At 39.7% G+C, this 17,149-nt stretch overlaps 2 protein-coding genes across 2 annotated transcripts in view; one reads left to right on the forward strand and one right to left on the reverse strand.

Annotated features, from left to right (window-relative positions):
• The first annotated feature begins 258 nt into the window (after positions 1–258).
• Positions 259–4,943, forward strand: LOC131473592 (peptidyl-prolyl cis-trans isomerase A-like). The gene is made up of 6 exons (XM_058650883.1): positions 259–499; positions 1,253–1,283; positions 1,365–1,453; positions 1,654–1,750; positions 2,314–2,389; positions 3,396–4,943. The coding sequence occupies exons 1-6, from the start codon at positions 350–352 to the stop codon at positions 3,529–3,531; spliced, it is 579 nt and encodes a 192-aa protein (XP_058506866.1). The 5' UTR covers positions 259–349; the 3' UTR covers positions 3,532–4,943.
• Positions 4,944–7,527: 2,584 nt separating this feature from the next.
• LOC131473591 (zinc finger CCHC domain-containing protein 24-like) overlaps positions 7,528–17,149 on the reverse strand; it is a 49,754-nt gene continuing 40,132 nt past the window's right edge. Inside the window, exons 3-4 of the mRNA XM_058650882.1 lie at positions 16,174–16,338; positions 7,528–11,610 (exon numbers count right to left, since the gene is read on the reverse strand). Of these exons, the coding sequence (XP_058506865.1) occupies positions 11,497–11,610; positions 16,174–16,338 (279 nt within the window). The 3' untranslated portion in view covers positions 7,528–11,496. The remainder of the gene's footprint in view (positions 11,611–16,173; positions 16,339–17,149) is intronic.

A 17,149-nucleotide genomic window follows, 5' to 3' on the forward strand; every position in this document is an offset into this window, starting at 1 on the left:
TATTTGAGTGGAATAAATTTTTAAATTAATATTAAGTGGAATAAACCTTTAAATGCATATTTAAGTGGAATAAACCTTTGAATGAATATTAAAGTGTAATAAACCTCTGGTTCTCCCGTCCGTCAGATGGCGCTGTCACAAAAAGCAGCATTCTACAAACACGCTCGTAAAGAAAGCGGCTCCTCTCTAATGACTGTGGAAACACTTTGATTTTCTGACAGTAGAGGGCGGTACTGTGCGTTTGAATCGTCGAATCTGCCTGAAGTTGAAGAAGAAGAAGAGCGCACAGGAAGCACCTGCAGCTCCTTCTGTTCCTGGATCTGGTTCTGGTTCTGGTTCAGGTTTAAAGATGATTCAGATTAAAAACCGCCTCAGGTTCAGTTCTGTCGGAATCAGCGCCGCGAGACTGTTCTCTTCCTCCTCGTCTCCCGCCAAAAACCCTGTCGTTTTCCTGGACATCATGGCGGACTCAGAGAGTCTGGGCAGGATCATTATCGAGGTAAAAACTCAAAAACACTCAAAAACACAACAAAACCAACAAAACCACTGTTAGCATCAACATATACACGTTTATGTAAATAAATTGTTGGTTTACTTTGTATTTTATGTTGTGTTTATTATGATTTATTTGTTCTACACGGGCTTAATTTATATATTTAATTTAATTTAATTTAATAACTTTTATTTCTATAATGACACAGTTTTATTTATACACTTTTTTATTAAATAAACTTTATTTCATTGTTGTTTTCAATTATTGTTTGCTTTTATTGTCTAAACGTGGTTTAATTATGTTTCTGTAATTGTTTGCTTTTAAAACTATTTAATTTTAACATCAGTGTGTGTTTGTTGATGGTCTATATTTCCTATAGTGTTTATTTTTTTATTAGGTTTAGAGGTTTTATTCATCTTTTATTACTATCATTAGTTTTATTGACTTTACTTACTTACACTATTATATTTTGCTTTTATGTCAAAATCTGAAGGTCAAACTATTTAACTTAAAAAACATGTGTTAATATATTTATTTTTGAAATATCTTTAAAATATAATATAAAATATTCAATTATATAAAATTTTTATACATACATATTTATATTTTATTGTTTTTATATATAAATCTAAAGGTAAAAACTATTTAATTTTTACATTTTGTAATATTTTGTCTGAAAAGTGATCATCTGTAAATTATAAATAAAGTTAAATTCAATGATTAATCCATTAAATTAATGTGATTTATGTTCTAATGCAGCTGAATGCAGATGTGGTGCCAAAGACTGCAGGTATGTTGTTTTATTTCTTCATATAAAATGAGCTAAAACATGTGGCTTTGATTAAAAATAGTAATATTTGCATTTGAACAGAAAACTTCCGAGCTCTTTGTTCAGGGGAACATGGATTTGGATTCAAAGAGAGCGTGTTTCACAGGATCGTACCTGAGTTCATGTGTCAGGTGAGATGTTCAGGAACTCATACACATGTTAAAAATAATACTACATTTGTTTGTTTGTCTTATTTAGGTTGTGATTTTGATGCAGGGGCACAAATAAATCTTCCTTCTTTGTGTAAAACTGAACTGTTAACTGTTAATATTGTCAATATTATCTGTTCTATCGCTCTGAGTTGGTGTTTTCCGTGATTTTTCTGTTGCAGGGAGGAGATTTCACCAACCACAACGGGACAGGAGGCAAATCCATATATGGGAAAACTTTCAAAGATGAAAACTTCAAATTAAAACACACTTGTCCAGGTACGACTTCACTGACGTTTTATCATCAATGTATCAAGCAAACATTTCCACTATTCTCTATTTTTTTCTAATTTTTTTTTAATATTGATATTTTTCATTTATACATTTTTAATGGATTTTTGAAAAGTGGGAAAAACATCACATTATATTGAAATTTGTCTTTCTGTGATGGTTTTAATTTCATAACTTTCATAACATATATATCACTCTGGTAAGTGTAGGACAGTGCTATAGATTTTGCACTATATAAAAATTATAATATATAACAGTAATCTTTGGTCCATATTACAGAATCACTGCATGTCCACTAGATGGCAGTGTGTGTACACCAGCCAGTTCTTGTGTGTGTGGCTTTTGTAAATCTCCAGGTGAATGACCTACTTTTTTAGTGACTCAGCACAAACCAATCACAATAAAAACCTTTTCTCCAATAAAATAATGAATGCATATGCAGATATTTTTAGTGCGTGGTTTCCTCACACAGTGTTTTTCTTCCCCTCTCACGTTTACTGACTTGTGTCATTCTTTTGTGTGTATGTTTGTTTGTGTGTTTGTTTTTGCAGGAATTCTGTCCATGGCAAACTCGGGGCCAAACACCAACGGCTCCCAGTTCTTCATCTGCACAACTAAAACTGAATGGTAAACACTGAAATACTCAACATTTAACTTAAATCAGTCAAACGGCTGAGTCCATTTAACACATTACATGGTGTTTCAAACATAAAAAAAGGACTTAATGTGACTTAATGTGTGTACGACATTACGTTAGACACAAAAAAGACATTTAAAACATTGCATTTTTGGCTGCCGTACACAAATTTTATGTAAAAAAAAAATTAGTTAAACCCGTAATTGTCAAAGTTGTGTCGCTTGTGTTGTAGTTGCTGACATAAACTTCAGTAGTTTGGACTCAACTCAAACTCATCTTTAGTGTATCGGGCCTATGATTTGGTGTTGAAGTCGAGCGTTCCATTTATAGTTGTTGTAACTCGGAATTTCCCGCTGAAGGCCAACCTCACATTTCCCCGATTGTAAGATGGGTTCCCCAAACACAAACAACTGCCATTTTAATCACTAAAAGCACTTCTGTTTTTGGTTCTTCAAAGGTTTGCCGTAAACATGGCGCTGTTTCAAAGAAATGTCTTCTTACACAAAAAAGTACATATGCCAGGCCTGTATGTGGCGCTGTAACGCTACCACAGAAATACACGAAGACGCAGATCGTCACTCTGGGACATATTTTTGGGTCCTAAGACCAAGACTTTGTGAGACCTGTGGACCTGTCTTGGTCTCGGGTTGATTCAAACTACTATGTTCCCATTTTAAAACGGCATTTTTGAATAAAAACAATCTCACGAGAAGTGATGACAATGACCACGAGAAACTGAAAGTAAAGGGATCTCGGAGCGTTTCGTCCACAGCTGGTCGTCGAGTTGTGACAAAAAAGAACCAAATTGGGAAGTGAAATGCAGGCGACTTTGTCATCGTTTTCAAAGGTCTCCATTTTGTCCAGACGAAAGCGCTGTCCCCGTGTTTTCAGACATCTCTGTTTTCCGGAGGTCGTGTGTGGACGACGGGCAAATGTAGCCGTGGTCTTGTTAAAAGCTTGGACTTGGTTCACTTCAGTGCGTCTCTGTTTTGACAGGCTGGACGGGAAACACGTGGTGTTCGGACAGGTAAAGGACGGCATGGACGTGGTCGCCAAGATGGAGTCGTTTGGGTTGCACGATGGCGGTGTGATCAGGAAAATAGTCGTCTCTGACTGTGGGGAGATCAAATAACATACGCCGGTATTTTGTACTTTAACTGTCCGCGATGATGCCTTCAAGGACCGGACGTCTCTCTGGTGTCTTCTTAATGGAAACCGATACGACACTTCTACACTACGTGTTGGGATATAAATAATGGAATTACGAGGACACGAGGAGTGGTTCACTGTCCAATAAATGACCGCTTTTCAGATTTTACTAGCTCTGCTCTCGGGGACGTTTGGCCGTCATGTGCCAACAAACTCTCGCTCGCTCGCTGCTTGAAAAGCTTCCTGGAGACGATCCAGCAGGCTTTTTTTAGACTCTCCAGCACTGCACTGACCCGACATCCCGTCCCCGTCGCGAGCAGGATGTGACGTCACGTCAACATCCACCTACACTGAGGAACCACATGAAAGTGTCTCAAAGGACACGACGTGGAAACACTTTACTGCAGAGACTGGGTGGCTCTGCTGCTGCTGCTGCTGCTGCTGCTGCTGCTGCTGCTTATCGAGCTAATACTTGATGAAAGTAAATGATGAAGCGATGTCGGAGGAGGGGGGGGGCAAAAAAAACACCTCTTGCTCCCTAAATGAAACCACATGTGCGCTGACCTTCCACCACCGTTTGTTTGAATTCTCAGATTACATCGTCGTCATGGAGACTGTGCAGCCCAGCACGGCTCAGATGTTGTAACAAACTTGATATAATTTGCGTCCCCACCCTCGGGTTTGAGTTGTGTGGAATGCATGTCCAATATTGTGGACGGAAAGTTGGCGGGCGCGACGGCCAATGTTTAACACACACATGCAGAAACAGTGACATCTTCAAAATGTGGCTGCATACTTGTGTGATGCGAGCGCTCGGCCGTCAGCTGCCGAACCTCCTCTGTTTGTTTTGGTTTGAAAGTGTCGACAGTTTGACTCCGATCAAGTCTTGTTATGCTGTTATCTTAAAGGGCTCGTTTGGGTTTTGCTTCTTCTTTTTTTTTACCCCCTGGCATAAAACGACCCTTTCTGAGTGGAAAATTAAGCTTTTGATTAAGCTCACTATCCCTGCACCAAACTCCATAGAGAAAATCAGTGACTTTACATAACAGCGTGTAGGAGTTGTTGATCCACTGCTGTATGAAATATTTCACCAGTATTAATTCAGTGACACAAAGTGGCCACATGAGGCAGCAGCACACCAGCAGCTCCTGTGTCCCCACGAGCTAAAAAATGTTTTACCTTTTCATTTAATAATTCACCAAATTATTAATTAAGTTGTTTTGCTTGTGCAAAACCCAGAGTTTAGTGAGTTGATGCTCTATACATAATCATTTATGTATGTTCTAAAATTTTGTGTTTTTGTCTGTTGTTTTAATTATTTGGACCTTGAAATCTGGCAATAACATGTAATATATTATACATTTCTGCCAATAAACCCACCTCAGTATCACATAACACTGCAAGCTTCTTAAATGTAAATATGTCCTGTTTTGTTTGCTCCATGCCACAAAGACATCATTAAAACTGACAAGGACAAGGTTTAAAGTTTTTGGGAAACACATTTTCAACATTTTCTGACATTTTTGGACCAAACAACTCGAGAAAATAATCCACAAAATAAACTATTATGAAAATAATATTACATTTCAGTCTATGCTCCATCTGTACACTTGTGTGTGATATTATCCTACATGAAACAGAGTGAGGGTGAAAACCTATAATGTTAATTATAAACCACAAAATCCACATGTTCCTTATTCAATATGATCTTTATTCGTCAATCTGTCGACAGCTGCGTCGCTCTAAAATGTTTCCCCAACTAACAAATAAGGCACATTTTGGAATGCCATTTCATGGACGTGAAGAACAGACCAGAGGTCTTCTCTCTCTCTCTCTCTCTCTGTCTCTCTCTCTCTCTCTGTCTCTCTCTCTCTCTCTCTCTGTCTCTGTCTCTCTCTCTCTCTGTCTGTCTCTCTCTCTCTCTCTTCCTGACCTCGCGTCCGTCTTCTGTCCACTTCAAATATTACATTATTGCAATATCGCATTACAAACAATCTCAAGTGATACAGACATGAAGTAAAAGTACACAGACATAACTTCTTTTTTTCTTCTCCCAACACAAAATTCACCAAGTGTTATTAACATGTTACATTCAGTAAATATTTCAGTATTCGCTTCGCATTTGAATGCATATATATATATATATATGTATACATATACATACATGTGTACATATATATATATATATATATATATCTATATATATATATATGTTAATATATATGTATGTATGTATATATATATGTTAAAGCAGTGGTTCCCAAACACTGGGTCGGGGGCCCACGCGTTGGACACGACTTTTTTTTTTTGGGTCCCCGGAAAATAATTTTAGTTTACCAAACATGACATCACACATAACACATATGGCTGTAAATTTGTCTTTACGATTTAAAAGGTTTGGGAAACACTGCTTCATTGTAAATTATATACTTTTTTCCACTAAAACAATCAAGAGGTTGCCGTTAAAAAACAAACAAAACATATGTACTGAAGCAAAACTACCGTAAAGTATTTAAATAAAAACGTATACATTGCACAAAAAAAATTTATATTTTCATTCGGGAAACACAAACACATGCACATGCAAACTCTAAAATAGTTCTTTGTCTCGCACGCTTTTTCCTCGACAAAAGTATTCACGTCCTACGCTAATACGTAATATTTTTTAAAGTTTTATAATAGTTTCTCGTCTCTGCTGCGTCAGGCAAAACTACATCTCACAGTTTTAATACAGTGGTGAGTATCCATGGCTGATTAAAGGAAAATAAACACTTCATTTCATCTTCACTATATCGTAGATATAAAACTGTACGGACGTAAATGGCAGCTCGTAGTTAGTCACAAACGGCAACTCCATAATAATAACACTGCGGGTTATTCAACATAACAACACAATAAACAATACAATGGCTTATAATGGAGAAAGGGTATTAATTATGTACCAGCTTTTTTCTTTTTTTAACCTTAATAATAATCTATGTAGACATCAATATTTCCTTCTTTAGTGTAACTTTGTTGCATATTCTATACAAAAAAAAGTGTAAAAAATATTTCCATAAATATCTCTGCAGGATAATCCCTTCAGATTTTTGTAAAAACATAAAAAAAAATTCTCAGCAATAGGCCCTTCTTCACGCTAAAAAAAGCGTCAATATTTTGCGTAAAACGCCTCAAAAAAGAAGCTATGGCCATCAAATATATACATAAAATGATCTCTGTCAGGGAAATAACTCTTGATTTTCTTTCTTTTCTTTCTCCTTTTTTCTTTTTTTGCAGATTGCTTTAAAAAAATTTCAACATCTTATTTAAGTTTTTTCCAAAATACACATCTCAGTCATAGAAAATAAATTTGAGCTATAAAAGTCAAGTATACGTGATTCAAGACGCGGCGGCGTCTGAAAGCAGGGACTTCTTCCTACTTATGTTTTTTAATCAGCTGCTTCCATCGCTTCTTGATTTGCCATTTAAAAAAAAAATTGATTCCTCATGACAAGTCTGTGGGCGGAGTTTAACACTGCGAGTTACAACAACGTTATTGTGAGGTTAGTTCATAAGGCAACATTGGTATATTGTATATTCCTCTTATTTAGGACTGCATGGATTAATCGATTATTAGTCAAGTACTAGCAACTACTTAAGTAAAACAAGTTCTCCGAGTTTCCGGTGACTTAAATGTGAATATTTGCCAGTCTCTTTGCTCCATATAGGAAAAGAAATTAGTTTAAACTGAATGAATTTGGTTTGTGGACATTTGGGGAACTCTGATCAACACTTCTTGGACCAAATGACTAATCGATTAATCACACTTTTAAGATTTTCAGTCCCATAACACGCACGCCAGAGATTTTTGCAAGGTCTGGCTAACCGTCAGTAATCGGCATGGGATCAGGAGTCGCTGCGTGTGACTCGCGGAGACCTTTACGACCTGTCGCAGACCCTGGTCTCATTTCCTGTTTGGGGTTTCAGCTGCCCTCACCCTTTGGTTTGTACTTGGTAAAAACCTCCTTAAGCGGCAGTGTCGACTCACCGTCCAAACACTTGCAAGCATTTTTGTTCGACGCAATAATATCGCACACAACGCCACCATCACTTTAGCAAGTACCGTGACAAATACTGCTCTGGCAACGTCCAAATGCCGCCTCCCCCACCAGGTGTCAGGCTTTTCCCCCGTACAGTCAGTACATATAAGCGCTCTGTGGTATGAACAATAGGCATGGGCGTCGCCGATACCCAATCCATACCGGGAAAACCAGATTTGTTCTACGCATGAACGAAGTGCGGCTACTTCCTGTTATGAAGACTTATGTTTCCAGGGTTACCGTTAGGGTTAGCCTTCATTGCTGCACTTTTGCACATGCGTAGAAAAAGAACTGGTTTCTGCCACTGATCGGTTAGTGACAGTTCACTTGAAAGTTGCATTATGGGAAATAGGGATTAGGAGTAGGATACACGTCGCAGTATTGTTATCCGTATTATCTGACATTTTTAAAGAAGTGGTAGGGGCCACACGGTTGATGTAGTGGTTAGCACTCTTGCCTTTGCAGCAAGAAGACCCGGGTTTGGAACAAAGGCCTTTCAGCATGGAGTTTGCATGTTCTGCGTGTGTGGATTTTCTCCGGGTTCTCCGGCTTCCTCCCACAGTCCAAAAACATCCAATATGGGGATTAGGTAAATTGGAAAATGGCTAAATTCCAGGGTGTGACCCCACCTATCGCCCTATGTCAGCTGAGACTGGCACAGCACCCACTGCGACCCTCCTGTGGAGGATAAAGTGGTAGAAAATGGATGGTATTTTCCAGACGCTGCAGTGGTTCAGCATGAAATCACTGGAGTGCCCCTTTAAATTGAAGCGAAGTAATCTGGCTAAACGATAATTTCCCCAAATCTCTGTGGTACCATTGTCAGCCACTGTAAATCTCCCCCGCTGAGGCGAGTGACCAAGTGTATTTCTTAACAAAAACCCACGGTTCTTCTTGATAAACATTCCAACAATGGACAGAAAAAGAAACAAAATAGCGAGGTCCACAGTCCACAGAGTTTCGTGTGTTCTGTTGTGAGCATCCACTAAGAAATAACATCTTTGTTGATGTTCCATGACAACGGACCACAGGAGGGTTGTTCTTGCCAGCTGGAAGACTTCTGTGCCTCCGAGTCAGCAAACTGTGTGGAAGTGAACACCCACCATGATGCCACTTCAAACTGCTTATCGAGGAACGCTGTCTCTTCCCTCGTCCTCTATCACGTCTCTGAACCTGCTCTTAACTTATTACGCTCCACAGTTAACCACACGCACCAACTGCACTCTGCTCCAACTCTGATTCTAAACCCCACGTTTCAGTCGGCCTCCTAGTCTCTGTACTTCAGAATGATTAAAAAATCGTCTTAAGGCACATACAGTAGGTATGGTAACATATAAGATATATATCGTCCAGCTTTTATAAGGCTGGAAATACAGTACATATAAAACTGTTCTCACATACCGTAATAAAAGAAAATGTCTTTAAGTCAAAACTTAATGTTCTAAATGTAGTGTTTTAGATCCACACGATGATCCATGTAAACAGGGTGTGTCACTCCTCTTCCTTTTAACGACATCGGTTTATAAATGTAGGCGCCATTAAACTGAATACAAGCGTAAACTTCATAAATCATCGCTACTTACGTTAAATCCTCAAAAAATCTCCGACCAATCAGCCCTTCTGTACGACATTTCTGTCAAACATCTTTGCAGGTCCCTAAAACTTCACCTCCTCTTGGACGCTCTTTAAACTGCAGTCAGCCCTCTGAAAAAAAGAAAAAAAAGAGTTCCATTTCTCTTCCACTGACTCCACTATCGCTGCCAGGCATCAAAGTGTGATGTTAAATGACTTTCTGATGAACATCTTGTGCTCGTTTGTGTCCAATCAAACCTAACATGTGGACGGTTAAGTTGTCTTTCATGCTGCTAATCAAATCATGGCAGGCAGTTTCTCCTTTTCGATTGTTTTTGAAAAATGTTGTTTTCAGCACTGGCAAGAAACTACTGTTATTCTCCTACAGCTGCTTCTTCTTCTGCTGCTGCTGGGTCGACCTTGTTATTTCACTTTTTTTATAAAACTGTCCTATCATGAAACTAAAGATGAGGAATGGCGCGTTCACACCAAAGACGGGAGTGGACGCAAATTGTGTCACAAATCCAGCACGAGTCACTCAGGCTGAAATATTCCACCACGGCGTGTTATGATTCTATGAAAGCCAACCAGCATTGACCGCCTTCAAACGTCCTAATATTGTGTCCAAAATGGAGGACAGATGTTTGAAATCGGTTGGAAAGCGAGATAGGAAGTTGGACTACACCAGCTACGTTCTGAAAACCTACTGTACATACAGTTAGCACTAGCTTTAGCCTCAAACCTGTAGTCACAGGTTGTGTTTACCTGCATTACTCGACCACAGTTGCACGAATCTCAAAATGTCTCTTCCCTAGTTTTGCGTCAGTCGCACTGGGTGACGCAAATCTGTAATCTTTCTCAACGTTCTTATGTTGTTCCCAAAATGGAGGACAGATGTGGGTCAGAAAACGAGCTAGGAAGTTGGACTACACCTCTGCTACGCTCTGAAAAGCTACTATAAGCATAGTTAGCACTAGCATAAGCCCCAAACCCTGTAGTCACGGGCTGTTTACTTGCAGCCACAAGTCGCAAGTAAAGAAAATGTTAAAAACTATCTTCCCAAGTCAGACATGGGTCAGAAAATGAGCTAGGACGTGTAGTCCAACTACACCTGCTATGTTCTGAAAAGCTACCATGATCATAGTAAGCCTAGCGCTAACTATGAGCCCCACGCCTGTGATTTGAAATGACGCAATGTCCTGATGCTGTACCCAAAATGGAGGACGGACAATTAGCATGGGTCAAAATGTGAGCTAGGAAGTTTGGCTACCAGGCAAGTTCTGAAAAAAATGACTGACTGTGTTGGCGTAGCATTAGCCCTAGGCTGGTAATCACGAGTTGTGTTTACTTACAGTTCTGGACTCAATCGCACAAGAAACAATGGCACACAAATAATCCCAGTCGGTGTGAAAGCACCATAAGATTATGTTTGGCAACAGAAAAACCCTCGGGAGCGTGAATGAAATGTTAGCAACACACTAAATCTAAATGAGGAGCGACTCTGCACTGAACCTACAGTAGTTTCTAAAGACACATGGAAGCAGTTACACAATAATGTGATTTACGAAACACCAAAAACAACAAACATTTCTTCTGTCCCAGTTAAAATTCAAATTGCACACTAGAAGAAGAAGAAAAAAAGACAGAAAGAAAAATAAATAGGCCAAATGTAAGCTCGGGATGTTATGGCACATTATCCCTCAGTTAATTCACAGTTAATACGATGTGCTGTTGACCCTAAAATACGGCAAGACATCAACAAAGGCCTCCTATATATTGAACCATCACGAGAGGCCTTGGTTTAAGTGTTCGTCACATTAGTGCACACTCGGCTTGGCAGGGAAATGAAAGGCAGATCTCTGTAAACACGAGGCCAACAAACCCTAAGGTGAGGTAATCTATGGAGACGATATTGTCAGGGACCGTTTATGGTTATTAGCTGTTGTCACATCATGTGAAACAGGCGGGGGTTTGTGGTTTCTGATACAGGGAACAACAAAAATCTTCCATTTGTGAAAAGATGGCAGTTGATCTTCTGGGTCTACAGATTCCTCTCATTCCTTAATACTGACATTGGGAAAAAAAGGCCTTAGTGCTTCCATGGGTGGTTTGAGAAGAGGGACAGAAGGGTGGACGAGAGCTATCGTCATTATTTAAGGCTTCCAGAGGACAGAAGAGGAAAGGACGCCATGTTGTGTGCAGGACATGGACAAACGTTGGAAAACCTGGGGGCAAAATGTGCAAGAAGGAAGGACGTTGACGGCCTTGTTGGAGGATGAAAGACAAAGGGTTGATGACTATTGCACTCGGCGGCAGTAGTAGCCCAGGACTTTACATTTCTCGCACAGGTGTTGCGGGTGCTCCTTACTCTGGTCAGAAACGTCCAGGCCGTCCGGCTTCTCCAGGGGGCGCTGAGGACGAAACACAGAGGAACAGTCATGAGTCAGGAGCAGACACACAGTTTTTTGCAATAATTTCTTTCATTTTTGGCACCAGATTTTTTTTTTAACTCCACTATACGCTGTAATCCTTTGGCCTTAAATATTACCAGGCATATTCTGAGCACAATTAGCTGCAGAGATATGGCAACGCACCATCTGCTCTGGAAAGTCGAGGTGCACTTAAAACGATCCAGTACACGTTTTATCATGACGATCTGTCTGGAAATATGACTGCCGCACCAATGGCTTTCTTGGAAACAGTTACCAAGGACAAAAGGGAATGAGCATATCTGGGCCAGCACTTCTGGAGGTCTGGAAAATCTTATTTCTCAAGCTATTGTTGTTTTTCTTGTTAAGGCTGCACACAAAACACATTTATCCCAAGTCTTACTCGAGGAATCCAGGTCACTGAGGGTCACTACCAGGATATATTTCAGCGCTAAGGTAATGAGCCTGCCAGGAAGTGTTGAGACTCTACCACCGGTGCGTCAAAGACATCAGGTCCTTGAAGGAAAGCTGGAAAACCAAATGTATATTTTATGGGGTCCCCTTGGTGGTTTGAAGGAGCTGGACTCGAGCCCCCTTTGCTGCAGGCTTCTTCCCTGCTGCAGTGTCCTCGAGTAACACACTCATCCTAAAGGGACTCAGCAGTCCGATCTCTTTTCATTTAGACAAATGGAAAAGGGAATGTTCCCCCCGCAGCGATCAGAACTGTTTGAGTTAACTTGGTACGTGTGGCAGCAGAAGCAGGATCCGAGCTCAGGTTTTTGAAGCCGGCGGGGACGCGGCGCAGTTTAAAGTTCTGGTAACGGACAAAAACATTACAGCTCTAAATGATGTTCCAGTCACAGAGCCATATAAATCCTGTCCGTCAAATTATTTTCCCAAGAACATGCAGAGGAGGGTGAGTAGTTTTTAAGTCGAGAGCGGTGACTGCCAAGCTTCTGCTAAATACAAGGTTAAAATGCATTTGAGAAGCCTGAGAGGTGAAGCCAAGGGCAGAAAAACAACACAGAAAAAGAAAACAGCTGCAGCATGCGAGGTGTCACAGCTGAGGCCGTATCCACACAGAAACAGACGTCTCTCTATGCAATCTTTTTCCTTTTCTTTCCTAAAATGTTTTTCTGTAAACACATAAACCTCCCAAAATAACTCTTAATGCTGTACAATCTGCAGGAGTTTAATACTGCATTGGTTTTTTATCCACACCAAACTAGTATTTTGAGAGCCATAAAATAATATTTTTGGAAAAATTGGTTCCCTGAGTGAAACCAATCTCAAAATGCCACCGTTGTATTTTCATAAAACCCATAAACAACGCCTCATGCCCGTCTTATGGTTTTTTTTTGTTTGTACACAGCACACAAGAAGCTTTATATGCATAATCCACGTTACAGCACCACACGCAGGCCTGGCATGTATACTACAAGATTTGTTCCATAAACGATTCCATGTTTATGGAAAAGTTAAAATACTATATCGGAAAGGTTCAGTTTCCATGTGAATAAGGCTATCGTTAAAGTGTGTGGAGAAACAAAATGGATGAAACATACTCTTACTGTTAATGTTTATTAATTTACGTACATTTACTCCCCAGCAGTGTTTTTATTTGAACATTTTTAAACTACACATTTAGTTTAGGCTAACTGTCAGTTCTAGCATATCAGAATAAAAGCTCTGAACTCGAGAGATAAGCGAGGTAAGCAAATACAAACATTAGATTTGTTAAATCGCCGGGCCCAGATACTGATGCTGGCGGGCCAGTTTTGGCCCACAGGCCGCCAATTGCTGACCACTGACTTATGGGTTATTATGAGATAAACGTGATTAGCTTCCCTTTGTGTCGGTCGATCTCGTTAGAGTTAACGCAGCTCGCAGTTTCAGTGATCATTTCTGTACCAAAACTCAGCCCAAGACAAACTAAACTCCACCCACCTCCACCAAACAAGAAACCACTCAAGTGGTCGGGTCTTAAAAGTGAGTTACGACTGACGCTGATGAATCTGTATCAACGTTTCCGTGGACTCTGAACTTCTCCCAGCTGGATTGTAGCTGTTGGACGCTGAGGCGGCGCCGCTGAGAAACGCTTTAAGTTTATAAATCAAACGAAAACTGTACGTGAGGAAGCAAAAAAAAGTATAATTTCTGTCCCCATGATATTCCCGGTGGAAACTGTGGCCTTGGCCTGAACCAAACACACGTGAAGGAGTGTTTTTAATAAATATATTCACCAGCAAAAGTAGGGGAAATATGTCATACATGCATGGGAATTGGAAAAATACATATTCAGTTCATGTGTGGAAATATTGGAGGGAGGGAGGGAGGGAGCATCGGTGAGAGGACACAGAGGTTAGTGGTCCATTTCAAATATGTTAAGTGGGTGACATTGCAAATGCAGGGAATTTGATTCCCGTGTGCAGCTTTGCCACAAAACACCAGCACATTTCACAGGATATGATGGAAAATACTCATGGGCTAAAATCAATGATTTTCTCTATGGACTTAAATGCAGGGGATTGAGTGGTTTAGAAAGTGGTACAAGTTTCAGTTTCCTGTCGGAGAAGGCCGACTAATGATGAGATAAAGTGGTAAAAATATTTTGTAAGACACTGTACACTTAAACTACCATAGAGTTTATAAGGTGAGCCTTTTGTTATGTGGTTAAAATCTGTGTGCCTGCCTGTCTTATACTCAGGGATGCACAATATTGGAATTTTTGCCTTTATCCTATATATCAGTAGGAGGCTATGGCTGGTCACCAATATCCATATTGATTTAAGTTTCATTTAATATTTTACTTCAGCACTTTACTTTATGATATCTCTCTTTTTTACTCTCTTTTAATTACTTCCTTTTAACTTTTATACTCTGTTGTGAGTATCTGAATTAGTTTTGTCTCTGTAACTATTTGTATTTGAGCTGCTATCTTGACCAAGACTCCCTGGAAGAAGAGATCTTGTATCTCAATGGGCTCCCCCTCTGGCTAAATAAAGGATAAATAAGAAGTACATTTAAAAAAATAATCACTTCTGTAGTGAAATTGAGATAATATTCTACTGTTTTTAGTCATTAGTCATATTGGTGGAGCTTGGCTTGTTTGCCAATATCTGATGTGCCAATAAATCCATTCTTATTCCTTACGAGTTCTCGGAACGTTCAGGAACACAGAGAACAGTGAAGTCTGAGAAGACGCCGTTACCTCCAGCAGCAGTTTTATTTTCATTTGATTCCAGGAAGAATGTGGGAAAACATAAATATTACAAGACAAAGTGTTGAGGATAAAAATATATATATATACGTGTGAATCTGTAGCTGAAGAAAACAGGCTGTAAGGAGCATTTGTGAGGTTAATCCTAACAGACAGCTCACCAGTGCATTAATTCCCCTCCGAGTGTTTTCTGTTTGGAAAACACTCCACAGCAGCATCGCGGCCAGTATGATTTCACTTCTTTTTTTCTTTCTGGAGGAGTTTGTGCAGCTGTGAGCGTCGGTCGGTTACACCGGGGCGTCAATGTTTGTGTCCGTGAGTCATTGATAAAAGAAGAAAGAAGTTTGGTTTAACTTCTAATGTCGTTCTGTGAATAATTCCAAATGACTTATCAAACGGAAAAATGCCTTCAGTTGATTCCCGAGCTTCTTTATTAGCATTTAGGTGAAAACAGTTGCTCGCGGTATGATTTTTATTTGGTTTTAATGAGGCCATCTGGAATATCCTCAAGTCTTCTGTATTTTACCCCCTCTGCGTGGTGTTTACGGCCTCCTGTGCAAAATTCTGTCCTGTCACGAGAGGCTTCGGCCAATCACAGCGCAGGTCAGAGATAGGGCGCCACCTATTGGCTCTTCTACTACGAAAACTACTCCGTAGACGGGAAATATCAACAACAGCCAACGCTGCAACGAACCCTAAGAAAGAAAGACTCTAGAAAAGTCGGACAATTAACTACGGAAATAAATAAATAAATAAACGTCAATGACAACAACGTTGTCTTGGGCCTTGGAGAAAATTGCTGGCAAACACTATATTTTCCAGAATTGGCTATTACTTTTAGAAGTTAAATTATTAATCGCAGTCAATCACACTTTTATTACATATTAATTCTATTTATTTAAGCTTCACTATGGTTTTAAAGACAACATTGACAATATAAATCAGTTCTTACTAGTGTGTCTTGATTGGGAGTCAAATGTTTACTTTATATGAATATAACTTTTAGATTAATTGGATTATTTCAAATCGAATCCAATTCAAACCTGAAGAAACACAACGTCTACTTCAGAAACTCGAGTTTCGTTGATTCCTCTGTTTTTATACAAGGACGTCCCATAATTAATCATCACGATAAACACATCAGTGACGAAAGCCGTAGTGTAAACACACACAATTTTCCATTATATACAAAATCAAACTACAATTAATATTCAATAAACCACACAAATGGCCTCAAGTAAACACTTTTACACCCAAACACATGGAAAAATAAACCTGCACCAGGATGAGAAACCGTATAGACACAGATGTCTTTGTTGCCTTACCTGTTTGTGTGGATAGACGTTGATGTGGCACTTGATACATTCTTGGCCCATGTTGGCCCAGGAGTTGCCGCTCATCCACTTCCTCTTACACTTGGGACACTTGTACTCTCCGAAGCATCTCTTCTTCCCCTGGTACGGTGTCAGTCCTTCCCCTTTGGGTCTGGCCTGTAAAGCAAACAGTTGTATTTAAGTTTCGTTCAGAGTAAAAAGCAAGTTTAAAGCTCCATCGGGAACATCTAGAGATCGAGCAGATGCTGTCTTCTGGTATTCTTTTTCCACTACATAGTCCTGGCATGGCTCGACTTGACATGTTTTGGTTTTTTTTGCTTTCCATCAGTGATAGTACCTGGTGTTTTTTTTAGTTCCTGCTCTGACGAGGTTCTACACGAGCTGAGCTGACACTAAAATGTGAATGTGAGTCATGAGCGTGACGTCCGACACAAGAATCAAAGCCAACAATGTCCAACTGTAGATCAGTTAAAAAGACTTAAAAATCTCTGAAAACATGCGTTAATCTCCAACATTAAGCAAAGGTTTGTCTCGCATATAAAACCACGTCCTGGCAGTTTCATGCAGCTGTTGCTATGATGACTCCGCCCACGTTGAGGAGGTACTTGTAATGGAACAAAAACTTAACCATGTAGAGTAGATTTGAGAAGTAATGTGTTGTTTTTAACGCCGCTTTACTCGTCCAGGCAACCTAATTGGAGCTGCAAGGTGAAGGAAACAGCAGCAGCAGTAGAGAGTGAGGCAGCTGTTCGCAAGAAGCCAAAAATTTTAATTGTGATTAAAATATGATAGTGAAGTCCTGATTAGGTATGAGCTGATACGATTCTGTTTAAAATCACTGAATCAGATATTGGACAGATAAACTATGCTTGTTTGTCATGTTGTGGGTTTTTTATTTCTTCTTCATGGGAGAAAAGGTTTTGTTAACTCAGCTGGAGAATGTTTTTGACTACATTTGGCTACAGCA

Source organism: Solea solea, chromosome 15 (genome assembly GCF_958295425.1).
Source record: "Solea solea chromosome 15, fSolSol10.1, whole genome shotgun sequence".
Classification (NCBI taxonomy): domain Eukaryota; kingdom Metazoa; phylum Chordata; class Actinopteri; order Pleuronectiformes; family Soleidae; genus Solea; species Solea solea.